Raw genomic sequence first — 25,724 nt, forward strand, 5'->3', positions numbered from 1 at the left:
AGAATGTTTTTCTACATTTATATATTTATTATGCACGCCTTTCGAAAATGTCAAAAGTAATTTCTTATTTGAAAAATAAGCAAGATCTAATTCCACGGAATAAATTTTGGTCATCTTTTTTAAATTCTGATATTTCTCTTAATTCATACTATTTGCAAAGTAAATTAGTAATTATCGCGGTCGAAGGGTAGCACCCGGCAAACACTTGACCGTGTCAAATCGCGTCCAATGTCACCAAACGATATCGAATTTCGCGTGTTAGCAGGTCCGAACGACGGGTCAAAATCCAATAAGTCTCGACAAGCGTGACAAGAGCGTCGGGTTTTTTTGCAAGGGGGTCTCAAAACATGACGATTAAACATTTTCGCCTGAGCACCAGGAACGTGCAGTCATTCTGCACGTGGCCACTGCAACAATAGATAGATACGGGGGAAAGCGGACGAGGTGCACCCCCTGCTATCTAATAGCTGGGCATTAAATTTGTCAGTGATATTGCCGGAGGGAGTCGCTCTTGCCCTTGCCCTTTCCGGATCATGAATGGAGCGGGACAACTGAAATATGCCGCCGCTCGTGCTTTCATCCCCTCGTGATATCGCGAGGGGTACGGCTCGAATAAATGCCGCAAACAATAGGAAGCGAGATGTAAAGACACTGCGCGAATAAACCCCCGCGCTTCGAGATGCTGTACTTTTTCACCACGTGCGCGTCGGCCGAAAAATTGATTATCTAACTACTTTACGACGATAGAAAAACGATTATAGAAAAATATAAGGATTTTCTGGAGAAAGAAAAGCATATAAGAATTTAGAAATGTGGAGAGAACTTTGATTATCACATTTGAAAAATAAACATCTGAGAATTTCTAAAATCTAAATATTAAAGAATATTAAAATATAAAGATGACAAACTACAAGGAAGTCTTTTCTTGCAAAATTTGTTTCAGAACAATTTTGTAGTATCCTGTAAGGAATCTTCGAAGAAAAACTTGCAAGTTTTAAATCTCAACAGAAAACAACGAAGAAGAGCGATCATTAACTTAAGTCGACCCAGTTCAAAGTATTCCCGGTAAGTAGCGTTTATATTGTGGATCAGGCGATTACTTCGACGAGAGATACGTCCAGGCGAATCGCCGAAGAAAAAACGCCGCGGTCCAGGGATGCTGCGAACCACGTTTTTTGATAGATGGACAGCGACGGTCTCTCGCCGGTGGAGTCCCACGAAAGAGGATTGCCAGGAACGTCGAAATAGCAAATTAGGAAATTCCAAGAGAATCCATTTCTCTTTCTCTTTCTCGTTCCCACGGTTACATTCTTCTTACTCTTACCTTTCCTTCATCATGATTTTTCCAAGACCGAATATTAAGAGATAATAAATAATAAACGCTATATTGAGTTCTTAGCACTATCATAATTTAAATTTAATTTTAATAAGTTCCTAAAACATTTTTAAATTATTTTTAACACATTATTTCCTTTTTGTCACGCATACTTAATCTCGTATATAATTGTCTTTGTTATACCGGTTCAGGTTTAAAGATTGATAAGGCAATAAATATAGATCGATGTGGCGATGATATCAGAGAGTGGCTGGAATGAGAGAAAACAAGTCGGAGAGACAGCTTTATTGTTGCAACAACTAACAATATATCACTAGTACAACAGTAGCGCTGATTCAACCATGAAAATTGCGAGCCACTTATAATCTCAACCACGGTGTGACAGGATCGATTAATCATCCAGGTTCTCATTAAAACGTCCAAAAGAAAAGGTTCGAACATAACATTCAAATGCAATATGACGGTGAGGGAGAAATGAAGAAAATAGAATCTTCACAAAATATAATTACAATTCTATCGATCGTAAGATCGCATTCTCATTGCGATGCTTTTTGTTCCTTGTTGCTGCTCTCCGTCTCTTGCTTCTTCTTCTTTTCTTTCTCCTCGTCCTCCTGGTCCAAGAATTTATCCCATTTTTGTATTCGCGCTTCGATCTCCGCGTCAGTCTCTGTAATTCTGAAGGGCACATTTCAATATATTAACAGCTGCTCTTTCACTTTAAATAATGTGAATCAATTATACATTAACCGCAAGTAATATCTGCAATTATAGTGTAATATTTATTGTTAATTGAATAAGTGCAGATTTTACCAGCAACGAATAAATAGTTGAAATACCACAAGAGACACTCAATTTCGTTTTAACGGTGAATAAAACAAGAACAGATACCAAGCAAAATATTTTTTGAGAATATCAATATATTATAGCATCGATAAGTTATATTTTTTAATAACAAGTGTTTTATATACGACATAGGTATATAAGGTGATAAAAACGTTCGGGTTCCTGATTCCGGATGCCTGCATCAGCAACTACCGGTAGTATTGGCCCTGGAGCCGGTATAGTAGGGATCAGCAATGAAATAACTTACTTGTACTTGGTCTTGCCGTCCCAGATCTCCGCCGAGATCTTCCTCTGGCTGAACCAGCGGCCGTTCAGAAGCTGAACGCAAGCTTGCGCCTCTGCCGGCTCTCGGAATGTGACTTGCGCTACTCCTTCGGGATGTCTCTGAGAGGAGAAAAGAAATTCAGGATGATCCACAAAGAGTGATTTCGATTCTACTGAATCACGTTTCGACAACAAATCGTTTCAAGAATCGATATATTAACGTTGGACATAAAATAAAATATAAAAAGTAATTTAATAAAAAAATGTAATTAAAATTTATTGCTTCAATTAAAACTTACTGCTTCGATTCCGTTTTGTTGAATAATTGGTAGATTTTTATAATCCAATTAATTCGTGGATTTTCTGACTCTGTGTAAATTTCTTTCTTCTGTAACTACTCCTCACATTTAGGTGCGGTTGAATATTTCGTTTAATAAAGCAAAACTTTTACATATATAATCAAATTAATTAAGTTAATTTTTGGTATTAAGAAAATTCAATGGAATTTCGAAAAATTTTTAAACAACATCCAAGTTACGTATTTTACATTTTCCCATTTACGGAAGAACCGTAGGCATTTTAAAATTCCATAAAACTATCAGCGAACATCCTTTGAGCTACCGCTCTAACAAACCATACTTTACGACAAGCATGACAGCAAAGGGTCATGATTCACCGAAAACACATTGGCGGTAACACGTGCTCTCTCCAAGGGTAAGAAAAAATGACAACGAGATACTTATGGTAAATTAGGTGGCAGAACATGAAATTCCACGCGTGGCTTTCGGAGCCGATGTTATTTCTCGCTTGCACGCCCAAGAGGAGAAAGAGATGTAGTTGGAATGAGATTACATTAAATTTTACAGATTTTTGCTTTACAAAAATTAATCAAGAAAAATTCAGTTACGGAATACTGTAATATATTTTTATATCATATATTTATTTATTTCTATATCATATATTTCTTTGGAATAGTTTGCTCCGATTTTTCACATTTCGATAAAAACCGAATATTTTATTTAATAAAACAAAATCTAATAAGTATCAAATTAATTATTTTGTTTTTGATGTCAATAATTCCATTTTGGAAACATTTCAACGCGATATCTAAGCTTATACTCTTTTTCTCTCATCTATGCGCGGAAGAATTTTACGGGTTTAAAAATGAAAATTTTATTCTTGGAGTGATATGGAGGTAAATATTGCTAAAGAAAATATTAAGAAATTAGGATATATAGCGTGACAATAACCATAAGCGCCTAAATAAAAAGAGACATAGAAATCAGCAAAAAGAGGGGGAAACACACGTCGTTCGGATGGAATGCGCTTGACATTGAATAGTTTCACGGCTGAGGCTCAAAGACTAGGAGTGTCTTGCCTCTCGCCAATTTATGGGGGTTAGGGGCATCCCCTTTCGAAGGCGTTTCCTCACTCGCTTATTCCGTGAAATTTCAGTCACTAAAAATACGACTCTTGGAAAGGAGTCGATCGCTTTCAGTTTGAAAGAGAAACAGTGATTTCGACATAAAGATTTCAAATATGAGTCTATCTACAATTAAATTCGCAATATGTGGCTTCCCCGTTTTTAACATAAAATATCACAGTTGAGAAATATTTAATTATTATTGATAATCGCGACGTGCAAATCTAGTGGCATTAATAAAATAGCGCGTGCAAAGACATAAAGAGGAGATAAGGAAGAACTCACGTCACAGATGACAACTTTCCTGACATCGCCGCACTTCAGGCACTCGGATCGAATATCCTGCTGGTATTCCAAGAGCAGCTGGACTTCCTTGTCGAAATCCTCCGGTGAGAAAAGGTTCTTTATGATGACGACCCTTTCGCATTTCAGCGGTTCGCCCCGCATGCGCTCCGGTCGCCAGTCGAACAATCTGAAAACAAACAAGTAACAACACAGGATTGATGAGGAGATACGACAACGAGAATAGCGTTTAGATCGTAAATGCTTCCTCTGAGGATTCAAATCTGTACACATAAATTCTCAGTGATAACTATATGACTCGAACTAAACTATTAACGATTTATCTTTAACTATCGTTCTTATTGACAAAGATAGCACAGCGAACTGATAGAATTCTACATCTCCCGATTCTTCGCGCGATATCATGTCCGCACGCTGCTATCGTTACTGGTAATGACGTTTCTCAAAGATTAAAGATGCCGACAAACGTCGCTGATACAGCACAAATTGGTACCGAGTCGCATGATCGAGAACAACTCGTCAAAGCTGTGAGAGAACAGTCGCAATGATCGATAGATCGTGGCTCACGATTCTCCTTCTCGGAATTGCTCGGAAAAATGATGCCGATGGGGAACGTTACCACAGCAGAATCGCGACGAGTGTCGAAAGAGCGTGTTGCAAAGACTACTTCCGGCAAACGTGGGCCCGTACGTTCACCAATAACTGGTTTTCGCAAAGTTCAGGGCGTTGACCCTACGCACGCGACCTACGCCGGATAACGAGAGGATGCTGCTAACGATGGAGAGACGACAGAGATGCGTCGCGATTGAGCAATACAATGAAATATGACGACGCGAGAACGTTAAAAATCGACGGTAAAGATGAATCACACGAGAAACGACGTATAAGTACCGTCGAAAGCATTTTATTTGGAGCCCCAACCTATCATTATAACTGCTCTTAAATTTAATTACAATTGTACCGTTAAATCTGTGCAAAATCATCGTGGATGCGTTTTAGATCAAACATTTAGATCAAACAGTTTCTTCCTGGATCGTACAAGAAATGTTCGATTTCATCGATTCATATACGAAACAGTTACTACATTGAAACACGCACGGGACAAAGTCAATGTCATTTACAGCGCAATCACACGCTTCGATTAACGGGTTAAGCCGCTGCAATCTGCCTGGAAGTGCGCCGTGCCCGTATAATTTTGGGTTGGTCTGTATATGCAAGAGAGACCGGCGGACTAAATGCGGGTAATCGACGTGCACAGCTGCCTTTGCCGGAACCGCCAACGCCAAGCAGTCTGGCGGCTGGCGAACCCGGAGCCGATGGCAGTGCAATTATAAGAGCCTTTTACACACACTGCAACACGTGTTATACACGAGGCATGCATATCACGAAGAGATATACACGAAGGGTTTTTCTAAATTATACGGTATCGCGGTATAAAATCGCGCGTATACAACGCGCTTCGTGATTCGAAGGCATAGCCTCTCTTCGTGCCGTCTTAAACGAGCTTGCGCTTGCGACACGCGTGCATCGCGGCGCGTAGAAAACCTTAATAAGATGCACGCGCGTGGCGGCGGATGCACCGTGGATGAAACGTATCTTGATCCCCCGAGGATACGCCGTCTCGCATGGACGCGAGCGAAAAGAGAGATGAATGGACCGGGGAAACCGAGGAGAAACGTGATCATCTCGATTTTGCAACGCGAATCGTCGCGCGCGCGAGCTATACGGGGCGGCCCCGAGAGGAAGTGACATCACGCTTTAAAGTCAATGAGCCACGGGGGCAGGCAGATTTTCAGGAATAAATATTTGTCTCGGCACGATTATATGTATCCAAGTGCTGATCAGCATTAACCGTTTTAACGCGCGTTTGAGATGGTTTATAAGTGAAATTTGTAGAAACTCACTTTTCATGAATCTTCTTCTGTCGTTCCTTGTCCTTCTTTTTCCGCTTCGGTTTCAGCGCAGGATCATATGCGCCCTTCATTTGGAACTTCGCTCTTTGCACCGACAGTGTTTTTCCCCGGATTTGTGAGCCGTCTAAAATCTTCAGCGCCAGATCCACTGACTCAACCTAGAACAGATATCAAATAATCGATTATAAGTAGCAAGTTGGTTAAAGATCATCCGCGAATTAACGAAAAGGCAAATCTCCTGTTGTTCAGAAAATTTTTGCGCGTCTTGTACCGAAAGTAATTAACGCAGGACGTAAAAGAGGCGGCGTTAATAGGCTGCAGTTCCTAGTTATTGTGCCAAAGTAATGAAGTGCCATTGTTACCTGACAATGTGTTCGCGATAAAGTTGATGATAAGTCTATGGTAAAAAGATTCGTGATCAATTTGAATACGTTTTATTAACCGGCTACGCCCACGACACAATCGCTGTGTTCACGCCGAAATAAATCCCGACTTACATGCGAAAGGTTTGGCCGTGAATTTATGAAATGGGTGTATTCTCGATTCAGTAGCCATTTAATTAAGTCGATCAGTCCTTTTATTGCGTAACCCAATTTTCCGAACAAAACTTGCTAATTCAAATTTTCTCGATTATCGCAGGTATAATAGTTATAAGCGGAAGGATATAGTAGTTAACGTTGTTTGCTTTCTATAATAATTTAATTTAATTGTTTTAAAGGCTCTTTTAAAAACTTTCTCTTAAGCTTTATTGCGCGGGAAAGAAAAATATTTGGTGGAATTTTAGCAGCCTGTACAAAGGAGATAATAAAAACTATGACTCTCCCAAAAGATCAGAAGACCTGAGATTGAAAGAAGGCTGAAATTAAACATGAGTTCCGAACTTGAGCCGGCAATTAGGGATTATATCGTCAAAACTACGTTATATTTCTGACCATTCTTAATGGCTTCAAAGAAATCCCAAGGAGCTCTTGTATATGGACAAGCCATAAAAACCTAAATAACTTATCGTTTCGATACACACATATACGTGAACGCTATATCTATGTATATACAGACGGTCACAACTGTATTCGCAAACATTCTGGAAATTATTTTGAGCTGTTGCACCATCGTTCGCGCTCTGGGCATTAGATGTGTCAAAAAGCGTATAATATATGTATCAGAAATAGCGAAACCGTTCCAGCGGTAATGGTGTCACGCTTATTTACAAAACCCGTAAAACACGAGCGACTTAGCGCCATTTTAACCGTGACTTCATGCCATTCATAGATGGGATACTATAAATAGGACGGGAAAGTATTTGCCAACTGTCTCCCGTTCCTCGAACGAAGAAAGGAGGCACGACAAATATAAGAATACCTTTTATAGCAACGGAAATTCTCGGGGGAGAGAGACGCTGTGACGATATTCGACGAGATAAAATTCTGCCATTCTTGAATTCGGCGGTTGAATACCTCGCGACATTCTGCATAATGCAACGGCCGGTCCTTGTTTCATATGCATTTGGCGTGATAATACACGATGAAGCAAGCGTGACTAGAATGACGACTATCTAAATATGTACACGGAGCGTTGTCGCGACAACGAGTGACGTAACGATCTCCCCGAGACAAGTCTCCCTTGTAACGATGACCTAAAAAATATAGCTTCCCTACCGCGCTCGATATCTCGAGATCGAGAAACCGAGCGTAGAATATTCCGGGAAATATTCAAAGGCACTCGCAGTGATTTACCGTCGACCCACTTAAGCGAAATTCTTAGGTTCGAAATGATCCCCGCCCCTCTCCTCCGATCCTATTGTCAACCGAGCCGCTGAAAGTAGAGAATAATTTCGAGTTCGATTCGATTCGATCACTCGTCGAATTGTTACAGCACGAGAATTTGCTATTTCATAACAATACGATCTTCGTGGGGAGAGAGTTACGTATATAGAGAGAAAATCGTAATCGGCTACGAATTTCGATGCTTGTATTCATCACTCACGTAAGAGGTTCTAGACTCAAGGATATCCACACGAGAAACAAGAGTCGCGTAAACACACCTTAAGAACCTGCGGACATAAAGGGCCTCGCCGTTTCTTTCATGCATCATCCTGTAACACCCACGCGCCAGACAGCTTCAAGGCTCCACACTCTTTTTCTTTTAACACGTCTCGCTTTCGCTTAGCCCTTTAGCTGGTGGGACGCGAGCGGAAAGCGACGTGACTGTTGACGTCATCATCTCCACACAGGAGACTTGCAAAAGTGATTTCAATAGGAGATCCCCCTTTCTCAATTCCTGTGGCATGAGATCTGTCTCACGTCACGAAACCAGTATTATTTCCCGACCGCAGCCGTCCCGGCGGTTCTGACACATGGCAAAGCATTTACGTGATGTCAAGGAAGCAATTACGCGATTCGTAATAATTATTTTCCTCTGCTAAGGTAAACTTCTCGGAAACGCTTAACTTAAACAAGCATTCTGCTGAACGAGATTAAGGAGGAGAGAGCACATTGCAGTTATACATCCGTACATCGATTAGATAACGCGTGAAATGGTAATCTCCACGCACAGACGCACAGACATATAGATCATCGTTGTTCGCGCGTAAACGTCCAGCCGTGATTAAAATTCTTAGTTTTATGGGTACGATCTCTTAAAGACTGGCCTTTCCAGACCCCGTGACTCGGTCGTAGCTACCAATGGGATTCGACTTATTGTCAGGTCCCTCTCGACCACCCAGACGCAGCTCCCGGCGCGGTCATCTCGCAACACGGCCTATGTTAGATCACCGCAATTACGGTATACCCTCGCATCCAGTTCACGTTAAATTACACGCGTTCTCCTCCAGTCTCGGTGTACACGTAACACACGACGCGATACAATCGTCAGTGGCGCAGTCACGCGTCTTGGGAAAATATTCTCAGGACATCCTGCGGACAAGAGCATTCAAATTCCCTGTTGATCTTCCATTTGTTAACACATTTACAGACAGCGTACATAAATGTCGCGGTGTGATGCGCTGGTTAATGATTTTCGCGTTTCACGACTGTCCATCTACGTGCTAATTAGCTCTCGAGTTTCCCCTCGGTGTAGTCGCAGCTAACGTACTAAGAATACATAAATTAGACAATTACGTGACCGCTTGCGAATGTGCTTCCCGATAAGATAAGCTTCTCCGAATGTAAACATCGTGATGCGATCTCTTGAATGACTAATGACCGTAACTGATGTAATTGCATTGTATGTAACATATCGATTTAAAAATTCATTAAATAAATTAATGAAGGAACATCAAGCTGCATTATCGTAGTACGAGATGCTGAATGGATGCAAAACGCTACGTACGTATACAAGATAGCATCTGAAACATCCATTTATCTGCGTGTAACGTTGATTAATGACAGACGACAAGATTTCGAGGCGCCATGGATCATCATTATTGTGAGATGTCGTGTTTCTAACATGCTTCGGGATGAATACTGACGTTCCCCCTAAGCAACTATAGTTAGCCGGCGTCTATTATCATTACCGTGCTGGCGCTCGGCCAAATTTCACGCCGAGATGCATTAAATGCCGCGGCTGCAAACGCGACGTGACAATTCATTAAAACGTTCAAGAGCAGATCTAGGAAAAAAATGTTTTCTTTCCAGAAACCCCTTTTATCTAATCAACTGTATGAATAAGAAAACGATCGTCTTCGATGCTTACAGCTTAGCACCGTCGACGACACTGTTTCATAGTTCTGCATATTTCGCATTCCAATAACCGCATGTTCCATAAGTGATGAGACAGGTTGAAGTGCAAGGCTAAGGAACACACTAAAGAAGACTCGAGACTTGTACTCGAGAGAGAGAGGTTGTGGCGAGAGAAGCTAGTGACGACGGAAGATCATTTTAAATTCTGTTTTGACTATAGAGGGTAAAAATCTCCCTAATGCACACACAGCGATATCTCATTGCCTTCCTAACTCATTTTGTTATTTTTAGGCGCGAGCAGGAACGAGGGCTAAATGATAAGGCGTGCTGACGCCGCGTTGATTTAAAGACGGTACAAGTGACGAGGTGTACATTGTGCATACATTTCGCGGAACGCTGACTCAACTGAAGTATCATACGGAATTATCATCAGAATGATTGGCGCTACGCCTACGCTATTGACATTTAAGATCATGGTTGTCCCACTAATTTGCATGGCACGAAATTCCAGGGATGAGTCAGCCAATTACACTCGACGATCGCGCATGTAAGTTACATTTCATCGTGGCCAATTTACAGTTTACGGTTTAACCGAACGTGTCCTCGCGGGAGATGCGCACGCCGAATTTTTATAGCCTAATTTGCCTCGCGAAATTACGGTGCCAGTCAAGAGATCCTTAACTTAAAAAGAGTTGTAACAAGAAGTTGTTATATAAAACACTCTGTAGTTTTTTTGATGGAGAGAATATAACGTAGAAAATATATTCTAATACTGTAATTTAGAACGTCACTCAGAAATTACAAATTGCTTGTGCAATTTGACTCATGCCTGACGCAAACTTCTCAAATTAATCATCACAATTTAATAGAAAATGATACATTTATAATATACAAAAAGTAATATTACTATTTAATAAATCATTTATAGATAAAATTAGCTTTAGATCTTGCAGAAATAATAATTATTTGCGTAGAAATTACGTGTCCAAGTATACCTCCCAGTTTTGTTTCTAGTACCTAGTAGTAGGACGCTATGGGCGCTTCTGTCCGGATTTTGCTCCTTCTTACTTAAACGTGGAGGAGAAGTTGAACACGCATAAGAAGCTGAATTGGATTTACTACAAAAGTTTTAATTATTTAAAAACCGTGTTAATTAGTTATTTTATTGAATTGCAGTTTATTTCTTTTTTAAAATAGGGTATTATCAAACAATTTTTAATCATATATATTTGGAGAAATAAGTACCTTTAGTATGTAAACAAATAAGTTAACCTCAAAATATTTGACAGGTAAATTATTTTATACTTTATTTAGAATATTTTATATTTTATTTACTTTATAAGTAGTTACTTTATATTTTATTTAGAATATTTTTAAGTAAACTTGAATAAAACATATCAATATTATTTATATTTTAGTTGTTAGTAAGTAAATTTTAAAGATGACAAAGGAAAAGAAAATTTCTACCGAGGACCCTAAAATTTCAAATGACATGACTTCAAAAGCTTTAAATGATTTAGAAGGTTTATGTACTTTATTAAGTAAAGTATTTACACATAACATCAATTTTTTTATCAACTTTTTTACTTAAACAATTACTTCCTATTTAAGTTTCAGAGAACAAACAAATTTCGCCCAAACTGAAAGAGATTTTTACTGTGCCAAAAGTAAATTTCATGAAAAAGAAGAAGAAAGATTCAGAAGTTCCATCAGTCTCTGTTGTTGACGATCTTCTGGATCTTCTTCAAAAGAAAGAAAATGAAAAGAAATTGAAAGAGGAACAAATTTTGGCGAATAAGCAAGAAAGAGAGAGAAATAAAGAAGCAAAAAAAAAGAACAGGATATTAATAAAAGATTTCAAGAAAATAAAAAGAAAATAATACATCAGAGAAAAGATATTAATTTGAAAATTAAAAATTTGAGAAAACTTATTAAATCTGAAACTCAAAAAGAAAATCAAATCAAATTACAAGAAGATGTGAAAACACTGACTGTTCAACTGGAAGAAATTGAGAAATCATTAATCTGTCATGAAATGGAAGCTTTACAGTCCAAAATAAAAGTAAAACAAGAAAAATTATAATTTATTCTATAATTAAATTAAATTACATATTTTTTTATTATTATTAAAAATCTATTGCGTTAAATATTATATTTCAGTTTATGTATTTGTTTTTATGTTTAAAAATAATAATTTCAATTATTATTTTTTTTAATTTATTTAAAAATAACAAAAATGTAGCACAATAACTGAAAAAATTGAATAAATATATGTATTTTCTAATCGAAATACGATGCAAGAAGATGCAATTTAAAATCGATAAAGCGTTTTTCATTAGACACGCACAACGTTTCATTATAATTTTCTACTCTTGCTAGATAATAATATATCGCTGTATCTTGCAGCACGATATCTTGAGTGGTACCAGCCAGCACCAGCTAACTTCCCTTGAGATGCGTATTTCGGGATACATTTCACTTTGCAGATAAACGCCGCGGGAAGCTGCTGGATGTCTCTCGAATTAACTAAGAGTTATAGAATTTTGATCGACAAGTTGCGCTCGAATTAGAATAATTTGCTGTTCTAGCGGAACGCGACGCGGCGCACGAGGAGCGTAATACAGTATAATATACATATATACAATGGATATGTATTTAATTAAAAAATAGAAATCTGTCTACATCTCTTCCGTAGGTACTGAATTGACATCAATCTCGCAAAGAGTATAATTCGTATAATCTTTTAACGCAATAAAGTATACGAATTGATCCTGATCTGACCTTACAGGTTCTAGCAAGTCATTCATTTAATATCTGTTTCTTCTAACTGCTGCCTCCCGACGAGACAAGCATGCCTTCGCCATTTCATTTCATTGTTTCCAATCGAAACTATAGAAACTCCGGCGATAAAACCCTTTCCATATTAGGCGCAGCGTCTCTCTTTTCCTACGAGACGACACTACGCGTCGCGAGCGCATATACGCGCAGCACATTTTGCAAAACCGGTTTCCGGAATTCCATACGATCTAAAGTGCGCACGAGCGCGTACGGGAGCGCTCGTAAAAATCGTCGTTTTGTTTCCTGTCGTATGTGCGCCGCGGGCGAGCTCGCCCCGGCGGCACAATTAAGAACTGTTAACACTTCGGTATTTAAATGACGACAGACGTCGCGGAAATTACGGCTTTGCAAATTGCGAATTTATGCCGGTGAAATTTCCTCGCGACAAAAAAAAGAACAAACGTCTCATGAATGGATATGAGCGTCGCCGACAGCGAGACGTCTCGATCTTTCCTTTTGACGACCAAGCGATTGCGAGGATGCTGAATGAAATGTTACTTAACTCTTTCAACAACCAATAAAAACTGACTTCTTCGAATATCCCCTACGGCACATTGCATATCCCACCCTTACGGCATGCAGTTTTAATGATGTATAACGTAGCTGACCTTCCCGCTCCTTCGAAAGCGTCGATCGCTTCCTTTCGCGGTAAATGTACTACGTGAAAGAAGAACGCACCCGCTTGTGTAAATCTAGTCGGGACAGCTTCAGATCGGAGCTCCCGACGGTTCAATTACATTGGCAAATGGCAATGATTTGTTATTCGCACACGTGATTAAATTTTGGGGAGCACTGCACCAAGTTTTCTCAAATATCGTACATTTTATTTGCAATTTCATAACTTATATAATTACAATTTTATAACTTACTCCTCTGACCTTGAGAGAGAAATTTTGAAATGCTCGTAACGTACATCGGAGCACACGTGATCTTGCCGATATGGAAACTTGGTCAAGAATAGAATTACTGTTATCTTCTCATTTACGCTACTGAGATCTGTGTGTAGTATAAACATGAAATATTGCAAATAAGACCTATATAACTTGTTGAAGAACAAAGTACATTTGTCTTAAATATTTGTTTTAGATATTGATAGAAAAACTCGCTGAAAGAAGGATTAATTCGCGTAAGCTTCAGAGCGTGGAAATTAAGGAAATTTACTGATAAGATCATTTAAGTGCGAAAAAATGAGCTAACGCTTTTAAGTGCGGCTATAACTCAACATAACATTATACTGACGTAACCGTATGGCGACGGCGATTCTCAAGCCATAAACATGACCGCCGCATCTACATCTCCATAATGCCTGACGCAATATCTAGAATTACTTGAATCTGTCAATCGTACCGTTGTGATTTCAGGCACGCAGTCGTCAGCCCACCCCAAATTGCAATTCCGCGAATTGCAGCATTCCCGGTGTGCCTTTCAAAGCATCAGGAATGCGCAAATGAATCGCCGTCATAATAGTTTGAATGTAACATCGCCCCCGTCATCACCCGCGAAAACAGGATCTGCATTTACATGTGTAAAAAAGCAGAAGAAAAATCGTGCTTTGATGTCGCAAGCGTATGCGAAATATTTTTTTAATTCCAACATTGAACGCGCAGTATTTAAGTAGATTGTTTAAACGCGATTAAATATTCAATATTTAAAAGTTGGAATAGATTATTTAACGATTTCATCACCGTCATCTATTATAAGAAAGCTGTCACTATTTATAGTTACTGCGATGATATGAAAGCGTACGCAAAAATAGCTGTCTCTCGTACGAGAGAAGGAGGAACGAGTGGATTTATCTAAATTATGCAACCGCGATAGTGACTAAGGGCGTCGTATGAAGTGCATAATAGCTATCACGAATATGCCGGTCGGTGCATTTTTCAGAGATAAAATTAGAACAGGCGCGGCGTCTCTGACACACGCAACGCGATAGTAGGATTTTTAGAATGCATTTTATATTTTTCGAGCGCACCGTATTCAACATACTTCCTGCACTGCGCTAAATCTTCCCGAGCGCGATAAACCGGTAGGAATAATTAAAGCTTAAGATTCGCGAAATCTGATTCGACGGTGGCAAATTGCGCTTTTAGCCTCGCAATATCTCAGACTTATTTGCTGACATTTCCTGCTATTCCTGGCTTACTATCGTTACTACATTCTAATCAACTCCATTTGGACGTTAACTCTCCAAAAGATACTATCGGACAGATAGACGTTAATGCACCCAATTGGCAGTCTGCCATTAAACGGAAACGCTCGTCTGGTAGATATCGTCTCAATGATATTTTAGAAGTGGGTATACGCCCAATTTGAGATCGTCACGCTTTCATCCTTATTCTTACGTATATCGTTAATTAATTATAGAGTTGTATTATATGTAAGAATTTATCAATGACGGAACAATCTCGTGTTCTCTCATTACTCAATTAATTACAAGTTATGATTATTGCAAGTAACAACCTGCCATCCAAATATAATTCAATGATTAATCAATAGACAAAAGTGCCGAAAGTGTTATTGCTGAATAATTTTTCTATATAGCTTGATTAATTCTAAGTTATGAGCGTCATAAATAACAAATGACCGCTTTGGAGTGTATTACTTTATGCTTTATATTCCTTTTTGCATAACTCTGCGTTATTTAATGGAACCAGGAAAGTATAATAATAATTCGTTAGTTCCAGTTCTGTATTCACCAAATCCTCGTTGCTGATAAAATACTCTCGGCATTGAGTGGTGCTGAAACCTTCTCTGTTGCAAAGTTACTAATGCTTATATATTCTACGCTCCGTTTTACGATATTGAGCGTAGTGTGTTGAGGCACTCCAGCTTTGTTGAAGCGCAGTTTCTCAAACATTTTGCGAGTTGTCGACGCAGCTACGTTGAGTTTGTTCAACAATTCCTATATCGTTGACGCGCAATTATCGCACGCTCTACGCTTACTAAGTTCATGCATCCTTGAGTCTTAAGGCGTTTGGTAGTATTATTCAAAACGTGAACGGAAATTATATTAAATTGCGTTCGTACGCCATAGTGACAGATTCCGCTATTTCGAAATCACCTTAATCAAGGCAAACGGCAGATGTTAAAGGAATGCAAACTTAAAAGTGCTCTAATGAACATTTTTTTAATGAAACGTAAAATCTCTAACATATATGAAGTAACTATTATACATGCAAATCGCTAAATATATTTTACGAGAAACTTTTTCACGAAAAACGTCCCAGATTATGAAAATAAGCGGAATATGCGAAAGCGTAAATGCAGTTATCACCGTAACTGCGCAAAGCGTACTCGCGTTGGACGAAATCAGGGTAAGCCAGACAGATCTGTAGCTCCTTGGGATCGCGAAAAGGATCACGGTAGCGTCTGGGCGATAGGGGAGGCGCGAGAGAATTCCGCTCGTAAGCTCGGAGCGCGCGAAGGTACGCGCCGAGCGGAATGGAAGCGGCGGCTTCAGTCGGCCGCGAACCTCCGCCGAAGAACGGTCCCCCATCGTCCGGCTCGACGACAGTCTGGTTAGACCCTAACGACACGATATCTTAATTGATCTTAAAAAAAAAAAAGAGAGACGAAGGGTGTGAAATCGGACCAGCCGATTTTTTTTCTCCCGCGCGACTTCGCGGATCTGACGAAACCGGCGATTACCAATGTGTGAAATCGGAAGAGAGGCGAGGTTCAAGGAACGAGAATGAGGACGATCCTGCATGCATATTGCAAATTCTGTATCGAGCACCTCGGCGAATAAACGACGTGCGGAGTAGACATGTGGAAGTGTTGGGCCCTGTTTCTGTGCGTCGCAGGTAATTAATTTAAAGTGTGCAAAGTGGATTAAGCAGATTGCGGACGATCCCGATGAGAGGGTCGATCCGGAGTACGGGTGAGTGGGTAAACACGGAGAGATTTCAGCGCGCGATTAATCCGAAGAGATAGGTAATAAGAAAGATGGCTATACATTTTTCAGATGTGAATAATTCTAATTAAAAATTTGCGGAATAAAGTATTGTATTTAAAAAAAAATGTACACGTAGAGTATAACAATTTATAATGGATATACCCCGGCATGTTCGGAGATCAATTGTATTGAAACAACGAAATTACAGTAATAAAGGGTCATTTAAAGGGAGAGAATCAGTGCCTCCCTCCTACAATTATGATTCCCATCGTAATAACACAATTCGGGTATTATTATATAATTAACCCGTATTTAACCTTGCGGTTAATCTATCTGGTGCCCTGTGCAATTTTGCTTGTTGCCGAAATGTGGGCAATATCAATTAAACAATCATAGTACCTGAATTAATGTCTATTATAATTTTATAAAACATTTTCTGGCAAATTTGATCATTATTAGTTAATATAAATTAACAGAAAACCGAAATACTGTTTTGCAAACTGAAAAAAATATTAAATATAAATTAACATCTTGATTATGTTTAGAATAATTCACCAAGCGTAGACGTAATCGTGAACAAATATCTTTCGATGCTGAGACACTATTGAGTTGTTTGTACCTATTAGCAGTTACGCACTTTGCTAATTGGCAGCCTAATGACAGTTCCAATATAGATCGGTGGTTACGAAGATACAACGTATAATTGTTATTTGCATGAATTTGAAAATTGTGTGATAATATCGCTAATAATATGATCAATTTTCATCGTTAAACAAAAAATTCTGAATGCGGCACAGATATAAAATAAACAAAAGTAACTGCAGTCTGTTATATAGAATTAAGTCAACACACTATGTTCTTACGAAAAGATTTCCTATTCTGAGAAAAGTGCTTTGATTATTAATCCTGTTTAACCTGACGTTGTTTTATTCACATTTTTCTCGAGAAAGCTGTATTTAACTGCCGCCGTGCGCTAAAGTTCAATAAAAGCTCGAAGCGAACCTTAAAAGAAATGCGAGCTGCATACTTTATATGAGACGAATGTGAAATTTCTGCATGTAAGATTAAACGGCTTGCAGGTGAAACGTTGCGCAGACAGTTTCGGGACGCGCATATTTTACCGTGCATTTTCTGATGGAAACCGCGAATAAATTAACGATCGGAACACGTGTCCTAGTCTAACAAACATATACCTAGTTTCTGAACAGACGTAGCGATCTATTTTCGCGAGATCGAATCTAGGCAGGAACGATACCATCAAATCAGATCTGTGAGCGAGGATACAAATTTAGAAACTCAAAATTAGTCAATGATATAATTCTTATATTAAGAAATTCTATATCATTGATATATATGATTCGACGAAACTTTATTTCATACAGAAATTTATGAATTTTATTTGAATAAAAATAATTTAATTATTCAACAATTAATTACAGTCGAACGACTGCAGCCTTTACGATTTACGACGAATAAAAGTTTATATAATTCACCTGAATCGATCAACTCTCTTTGACAACGTGGTGAATAAAAATCAAAGGTTAATTGACCAATTACCGATAATACCAGTTCGTTCGCGAAAGCAGCGATAAATTCTGGAAATATGAGAAGAATGTCCACCCAAGCCACCCGAGGTTTAGCCTTGTGCCATAAACGTATGTATATGAATGAAAGCGCAAGTTGTGGGTAGACATACAGTACATACACCATAAATATAAATTTCCTGTCGCCGACTATCGATATCAGTCGATTAGATGAGCTTGAAAATATATCGGATAACTCGCGAGACCTTTCTTCGCAGGTTATAACACGATCGTGCAACGCTATCGATAATGGGTGCTGCAAACGAGAATTATCAACTTCAACTACAATTTTAACTTTAAGTAATTCTAGCTAGCTCTTGAGCGCACGTTAGATGTTTATGCGAGTTTATCGACTGTGACCCGTGATATTTGCAATTCCTAACTACGTGACAATTTATACGTTCGTACAAAATCGCTAACAAAATAGAAGTTACTTCATATATATATTTTTCGTATATTCTACATTTTCTTCTTGAATGAAAATATTAATTATTCAAGAATTTAATGTCAGTTCTAAAAAACAATTATCTATTATTGCACATTTACGCGTCCATAAATAGAAAAAATAGTATTGCGTGACTTCCTATATGGTTGAATATTTATGTATGAATAAGCTGCCGCTACTTGCACAGTATTTTCTGTTACTAACGCAACAGTTATTTCGGTATCAGACAACAGTTTGCACACCTGTGATAAGAGGACGCATATGTTATACTAAGATGTGCGAATTTGACAAGAAAAAAATGAATTATTTCCAACTGATAAATGCGATGTTTCTAAGAAAAAAAATTCCGGCCAAACAACTTTTTACAAAATTTAATTTTTAAGTACATAAAAAGCATTGAAATACAGAAAATCTAATTTTAACATTTGTACCAAATCATATTTTCTAAAAACTAGGAAATCAGGATAAACTTTCACATTAGAGATTTAAATACGGTCTCTAGGAACCTGAATTTTCCGCCGAAATGAAATATGCAACATACGCGCTGACCATCTCGTTTGTTATGTCTCGCATTTTAAAACAAGTCGTATATCGCGGCGTCCAAAGCCGGAGCAAATTTTAGCATAGTTTGCAAATTCACATGCAGTTGGACGCATAGAAAATTCAGGCAAAGGATATTTCGTGAATTTTATAACAATTTTACAACATTTTTAAGCAAGGATATTTTTATTTCTTAAAAATTTTAACTATATTTAACCACGATTGAAGCTTTCCATAGAGCTCATTCAAATCGGTACATGTGCAGCGCTATAGTTTCAGTCGGTGACTAACTAAAATCGATCATACAGTAATTATAAGAGGCGTGGAATTGTAGACAGTGCTACTGGTTTTTATTGTTCGTATAAACCAGTTCTAGTTCTAGCAGAATTCTGACGTGTGTAAATGTGCGTTTGAACGCTTCGAACAGGCTTTCAGTGCAATCGCTATGCTTTAACATGCGCTCCGGGCATTAGCTAACCGATTAACTGTTTGATACTGACCCATTTAAATCTGCGGTCTATATATCATACTTGTACATGTGTATCATAGCTTAAAATCAAGACTCTACCATCAGCAATTAAATGTCCATTTAAAAGATTACATAAGAGGAACCTAAATTTAGAATAAAATTTATTTAGAATAATTTAGCTATATTTAGAATAAAACAGCGGGTGTTATTTGCGCTTCCTACTTAACAATTTGAATGATAATCTTGTCCAAGAGAAGTATGTACATAAAATGGTAATTTAACGAAACGAAAAAAAAAAATACTGAACGCCATGCGTTCAATCTCGACTGAAAAGTACTTTTAACACGTTATTTTTCTATTTCGTAATCTCACGTATGTCTATTTCGTTTTCTTGCTCATTACGAAGATAATAAAAAGGAAAAAAAAAAGAACGGCTAAAGTTGCTTTCCAATTCATTAACCTCGCGTCATTTATTATCGAGGTCAAAACTGATACTGCGATATTAAGGCAGTTACGTTATTCCGATTTAAATAGATTTACGGAGGCCTATAATACGCTTTTTCCACTTACTTCAATTTGTTTACCTCATCGATTTACCCGCGCTACGAATTGCTGGATTGCGTGGATTGGATACGAGTTTCGATAAAAGCGCTCGGTCCTTTCATACGCGTAATTGTCGTGCGAACGAGAATGTGTTTTCCATATCGGAGCCCTGCGGGCGGAAAGGTTAAATCCCTGGTATTTATTAATAGGCATACGATACTGGTTGTGTATCATAAATGGAATTTATGGTGACATGCGCGCCACGAGGTTCATCTGCGCGACGATGACTCACGGAGATGGATCTCTGAATAATTAATTGGATATGTACGACAAATAATCATTGCTAACATATCGCTGCTGCGCTGCTTATACATATTACTTTCGTAATAGCTATATCTGCAATAAACGTTGGCACACACCCGACAAATCCTTCCGCTAGTCTTTCATAGAATCATTAAGTCGCGAATTGCATGTCTTTCTCGAAATTGTTAAACCTTCTCAGGAACATAGATTACACGAGATCCTTAAAATCTCTTGAATCGTTTGCAATTTGAGATCTTAATTAACTGGCACTTTAACTTGACATCAAATGTCGATTATAGATAACGGTGCCTATTGTATGCGCGCATCAGATATCGCGTATCGTTATCATAGAAAGCTGTTCTATTTAATACGGTCTGTTTCATTCAAAGGACCTGTCACGCCCTAAAAATTGCAATCGATCGAAACAATCGAATGTCCCGCAGGTAGATCACGGTAAGATTATAACGAACAGAAATTCGTTTTTTTTTCCCCTCATTAACGAGGCATCGATGTAACCGTGCTTCTTTCCATTGTTTCTTGTCAGATAAGCAAAGTCTACAGAATCGCGTAAACATATAACATACACCCGAGATGAATACACATGAATACAAAGATAAAAGATATGATTTATAAGTTTATCTCGGTAGATTACAGAAGTCGCATTTCGAAATGCGGGCGTGTCCTCGAAATAGAACATTTACATTTAAATGATAAACCTGAGAGCGTTGCAAATCTGTTGTCATACGAGGCGGAGGGTTAAATAATCTATTTTACGAGACAATGCTCAATAATTTATAATGCTCGATATTATATCTCGACTATGCAATGGTGGCGCCTAGTCACGCATAAACCGCAGACGGCATTACATAATGCTTAAATTCCGCTCAAGGCCACGGAACAAAAATGTATTCACTCGGAACGCGATAAATTTTCAATTATGCGCATAAATTATACAAGTAAGAGATAAAAATATGCATTTTTAAAATACCGAGGTTTATCAGAACATGAAACACACGCCAAAATAGAACTGTTGAAAGTTACTGATCTCAGAAGAGTGTAACGCACCTTTGTGAAGTCAGCATCCCATTTTTAGCATTTCTACAATATATTATAAAGTTACAAAGTTCTGACTCTCTCTTCCTCAAAGAGTTCTCGAGTATCTAGTACGTTTAAAAAAATTTTTTTTCGGCGATTATTGTAAAAATAAAAATCGTAAATATATGGTGGACGCCAACTTGACATTTTATAATACGAAAATTAGTCATAATTTTTTTCAATTAGAAATGGCATCACATTGAGTAAAAAATCTCAAAATTGTTGAGGTTTTTCTGTTCCTCTAGATTCCTAAGATATGTTTCCAAAAATCTAAAAATATGAAACTTTCACAATTTGGCGAGATATAATGAGATTATCATATCTGATTTCTTTCTTTCTTTTTTTTAGGTTTATCCTCGGCCGTTCTGAAGTCGCCGAACTCTGATATTAGTCCTTTGACTAATCAATCCATAACACTGCGACAGTATGAACCCGTGAGACGATTCGCCTGTCCCGTGGGATTCTTTCGACTGAAGCGATTTTGTTATTATCTGAGCGCCGGCACGGCACCATGGAGAGACGCGTACTTTCACTGCAAGGACAGAAATGCTACTCTGGCGATATTGGACAGAAATGGAAAGGACAAGATGCTGAGGAAGTACCTGATGGGGGATCAGTTCAGTAAGTATAGGCTATTCTCGTTTCGTCTGATTGTTATATCTCGTTCAATTTTTAACTACATCTATAAATATCGACAGCAAAACTGGGGCGGTGGATCGGCGGAATTTTCAACTGGCAACAGATGGCCTGGGAGTGGGGTGTAACAGGTGAAAAGATGGTTTTCCAGAGTTTCGGGAAAATGGAGCCCGGGAGATCTAAGAAGTACGCGTGGCATTGTATAATAATGGATCCCGCGTTGAAATATAAGTGGAGTGCAAGGAGTTGTATGGAACGGAAGCATTATATATGCGAAGTGCCCGCCGGTCGTTTAGGTGAGAAATGCATTCGCAACATTCAGCAGAAAAAGCTTTCATATACGTAACTTTTACTGATATAAATGTAACTGAATTTGTCCGCGATATTTTTAGCTAGAAGACGCAAGAAGTCGGACCCCTTCGCGCCGCAAAACCAAAGATTAAAGCCCAGAAAGAAGGGCAAGAAGTATTTAGACGAACAGAGGAAACAGGGTGAAAGGAAGAAGAATCGCGGTAATTCGAGAAGAAATTGGTTAGATCAGGGAGAGAATCAACAATGGGCCCATGGTGTCAAACTGGGATCGCGACCACCTTCTAAGTACTAATACCATCATATTAAACTAAGTTTAATATGAAATATATGTTTAAAAATTTTGAAAAAATTTTCAAGCATACAAATACCTAGCAATTAAAGTGTTCTATAATTAATAATCTTTTCAAAATAATTTTTTGACAGCGTGAAGATGATGCAGCCTAAAGAGCGCACGCGGCATCGCTCGAATAGAACCCGTGTGCAATCAGCTGCGCCAAGGGTTGCCCAAGTACTGCCCCAAGGTCGAGAATACGGCGCTTTTCTAGCCAACGGGCATCAATCCCAGAATTTAGCGGATATGAACAACGTTCTCACGCAGTTTCATAATAAAATAAACGACTTCGCGCGGGAAGAGGTTTTGTTGAAGCCGTGAAAGAAAAACTTGAATCATTATATCGATAATTAGTTATAATTGCAGCCTCGACTTATTACTGCTCTGTTATATAATATACACCAGCTAAGAGAAAAAACACCATTTAAAGGATAAACTTTTACTACAACGACACTGTTAAACTGCCAACGTTATTTTACTATAATACGTATTATTTATGACTGTTGTTGTAAAAATTAATTTTGCAAGATCGTAAAAAAGTTATTAAGACTAAAATTAATCTCAAAATAAATTCTTCAAGAGATTCATCTGTCTGCACTGGCGCTGTTAGCTATATATTTTTGGGGGAGACTTTCGAAACTAAAAAAAAACATAAATAAATAAAAAATAAAAAAATACAGTTTAAAATTTAACTTGTTAGGATTTTAAGGTTACACATGTAAGCATTAATTATTATCATATACTTGCGCATATATTGAGGGGGAACGCATCCTCCTCCCTTCCTCCCCGACTAACGGCGCCCGTGGTCTGAATATTCAAAGTTTTTGAATAGATCTATTGATGTTAATGATGAGATCTAATTAATGATCCGAATATTATAGCCACCGCATTTACTGACATCTAAATATTCTCCGTGTACTTATCTATATCGTGTAATATCATTAAGGAAAATTAATCATCTCTCTACAACTATCTTCTTCTAGTTCAATAATTATTTTGCTAAGCAATATCTTGCACGATTAATTAACTGTAACGCGTGAAGAGTTCATGTATCGATAAAAATATCTCACGTTGTTGACACTTGTCACAATTTCGCGCGGCAGATCACGATACGCGAATTAAATAAGCAATAAATTATAATCATACAATAATTAATCAAAATGTATTAGTTTATATCGCGATATTAGTTTATATCGCTAATCATATAGTGCATAGTTTTTATAAATGAATTGCAGTCAGATTGCAGTTAGTTAGTCAAAAAGCAAGACGAAACTCTTTGTGAGGTATCTTAATTTTTGTATCCATTCGTGTGTTCGTTAATTTTTCATCTCTCGCTTCGTCTGTACATATATCAACATAAGATCGATATACTCTCTGTATTTAACGATGTATAATAAAATACTGATATATCAATTTTTACAGTGCGATATCGTCGGCAATATTAAAAACAAATTGAGGATAGATTATATTATAGCAATATATATAAATTAAATTATAAGACATACATTCCTACCTTGATGTAGGTGCAGAGAGCATCCCCTTTTGGTTCACCATTGCCATCTCTGTACAGCTTGATCTTGTCCTTTCCCCTTTCGTCCCTTGCTATGAGGCCACATTTGGCGAAGAGTTGCGTGAGCTCATCTATAGCGATGTCCAAAGGTAGGCCAGATACGTAAATAGCGGTGTTGTGCGCCTCGTCAACCTCGAACCAGGTCGGCGGTTCCTGAGCTTTTCGTTTGGCCTCCATTTTCCTCTGCTCCTTGTCTTCCTTGGCTGTCTGAGAGGGCGGAGGCTCTTTCGGCTCCGGTGGTTTTGGCTGTGTTGTACTCGTATCCGTAAAACCGTAGCTCATCTGATACTTGGCCATAAAGTCCTCGTCAACTTTCGGAAACCAGGCATTCTTTTCCTTGTCCCAGAAGTATACGCTGCCATCGTTTGGATCTGTATAAGTGTGCGTGTCGTTCTCAAAGCCGAAAGTATCGGCCGCGCCAGCTTCGAGACCAGAGTCTTCCTTCTTTTCTGTCCCGTCGGAGCTATTCTTACTATCGGAGCTTTTATTGTCTTCTTTCACAATCCATTTATTATTCTCTTGGTCAAACTTATAGCTAATGTTCGTTGCCTTGTCGGTATAGATGTACGTTTCCCCGTCGAATTCATAATTCTTCGTAGGATCATCTGGTTTCCCTGATTCTTCTGCGTTTTTAGTGACTGACGGCGCGTCAGCCATCATCAATGGCTCATTAGATGATCAGCTTGCCAACGACAGACCTTGAATACAAAAAGAACAAAAACTTATTGATAATGTTACAACGGCAAGTCCAACATAAACACAAACATACAACGCAGAAAATATAAATTTAGAGGTTATACGAGTGTACGTTTTTACGAGAGAATATCTCGCACTTTTGTTCGCATTCACGTAGCTCATCAGATTTTTTTAATCATACGCTCAGCGAATCAACTACGGATTCGAAATACGGAGTAGCGTGCAGAAACTCGGAGGAATGAGGTTAGAAAGGTGACAGGAATTGATAGCGAAGAATCCTCTCGTACCTACCGATATTCCTCGCACCAAGCGAATTCCACGGCGATCGTTGCACTAATTAACGAGTGATCCGCGAGCTTACGGCAATCAACACTGACAATAATTACAATCTTATCAAGAAAATGATAGGAAACCAGCCTACGTGACCAACGCGCGATATACATCAAAGTCACCGGACTGATCGGACATCGGACGCGACTGCAGCAGGTGTCACGCGACACTAGCGCTACCTATCCGTCAGATACGGCATTAACGTGTAAAAATTTAACGAAGCTTCATGACTGCAGGTTTTTAATTGCAGTTACCTGCCTAAGATCACGCATTTGACGCATTTCAGAAATATTATTGAAATAATGTCACTAAAGTATTATCAATAAAACTCTAGAATAATCAGTCTACTTGCATCATGAGAATAATTATCAATTTTCGT

General features: G+C 38.4%; 2 protein-coding genes and 1 long non-coding RNA gene across 6 annotated transcripts; 2 read left to right on the plus strand and 1 right to left on the minus strand.

Annotated features, from left to right (window-relative positions):
• Positions 1-1,606: 1,606 nt before the first annotated feature.
• Barc (RRM1_TatSF1_like and RRM2_TatSF1_like domain-containing protein barc) lies at positions 1,607-25,487 on the minus strand. 4 transcript variants are annotated; one of them, XM_071701450.1, is made up of 6 exons: positions 25,307-25,487; positions 24,263-25,017; positions 6,074-6,240; positions 4,152-4,338; positions 2,427-2,563; positions 1,607-2,011 (listed from the first exon to the last, which is right to left on the minus strand). In XM_071701450.1, the coding sequence occupies exons 2-6, from the start codon at positions 24,977-24,979 to the stop codon at positions 1,873-1,875; spliced, it is 1,347 nt and encodes a 448-aa protein (XP_071557551.1). In that variant the 5' UTR covers positions 24,980-25,017; positions 25,307-25,487; the 3' UTR covers positions 1,607-1,872. The 4 variants fall into 4 exon arrangements, with proteins under 4 accessions (XP_071557551.1, XP_071557555.1, XP_071557552.1 ...); XM_071701454.1 differs by having other exon boundaries at positions 25,303-25,487; XM_071701451.1 differs by lacking the exon at positions 25,307-25,487 and adding an exon at positions 25,153-25,288.
• LOC139769915 (uncharacterized) lies at positions 10,511-12,043 on the plus strand. Its single transcript, XR_011717645.1, has 2 exons — positions 10,511-11,048; positions 11,178-12,043. It is a non-coding gene; the product is annotated as an uncharacterized lncRNA (long non-coding RNA).
• On the plus strand, positions 16,045-24,162 carry LOC139769918 (uncharacterized). Its single transcript, XM_071701455.1, has 5 exons — positions 16,045-16,400; positions 21,819-22,091; positions 22,169-22,402; positions 22,499-22,703; positions 22,842-24,162. Exons 1-5 carry the CDS (start codon positions 16,364-16,366, stop codon positions 23,068-23,070), a joined length of 978 nt encoding a protein of 325 aa, XP_071557556.1. The 5' UTR covers positions 16,045-16,363; the 3' UTR covers positions 23,071-24,162.
• Positions 25,488-25,724: the final 237 nt, after the last annotated feature.

This window comes from Temnothorax nylanderi, unplaced genomic scaffold, assembly GCF_030848795.1.
Source record: "Temnothorax nylanderi isolate EJ_2023f unplaced genomic scaffold, tnyl_v1.0 TNYL_tig0025_pilon, whole genome shotgun sequence".
NCBI lineage: Eukaryota > Metazoa > Arthropoda > Insecta > Hymenoptera > Formicidae > Temnothorax > Temnothorax nylanderi.

Coding starts and splice junctions, on each gene's coding strand:
- Barc (XM_071701450.1), bottom strand. CDS start 24,979: ATGATGGCTGACGCGCCGTCAGTCACTAAAAACGCAGAAGAATCAGGG. Junction 6,241..24,262: donor CTCTCTGCACCTACATCAAG/GTAGGAATGTAT, acceptor TATCTGTTCTAG/GTTGAGTCAGTGGATCTGGC. Junction 4,339..6,073: donor CAGAAGAAGATTCATGAAAA/GTGAGTTTCTAC, acceptor GTTTGTTTTCAG/ATTGTTCGACTGGCGACCGG.
- LOC139769918 (XM_071701455.1), top strand. CDS start 16,364: ATGTGGAAGTGTTGGGCCCTGTTTCTGTGCGTCGCAG. Junction 16,401..21,818: donor CCTGTTTCTGTGCGTCGCAG/GTAATTAATTTA, acceptor TCTTTTTTTTAG/GTTTATCCTCGGCCGTTCTG. Junction 22,704..22,841: donor GGATCGCGACCACCTTCTAA/GTACTAATACCA, acceptor ATTTTTTGACAG/CGTGAAGATGATGCAGCCTA.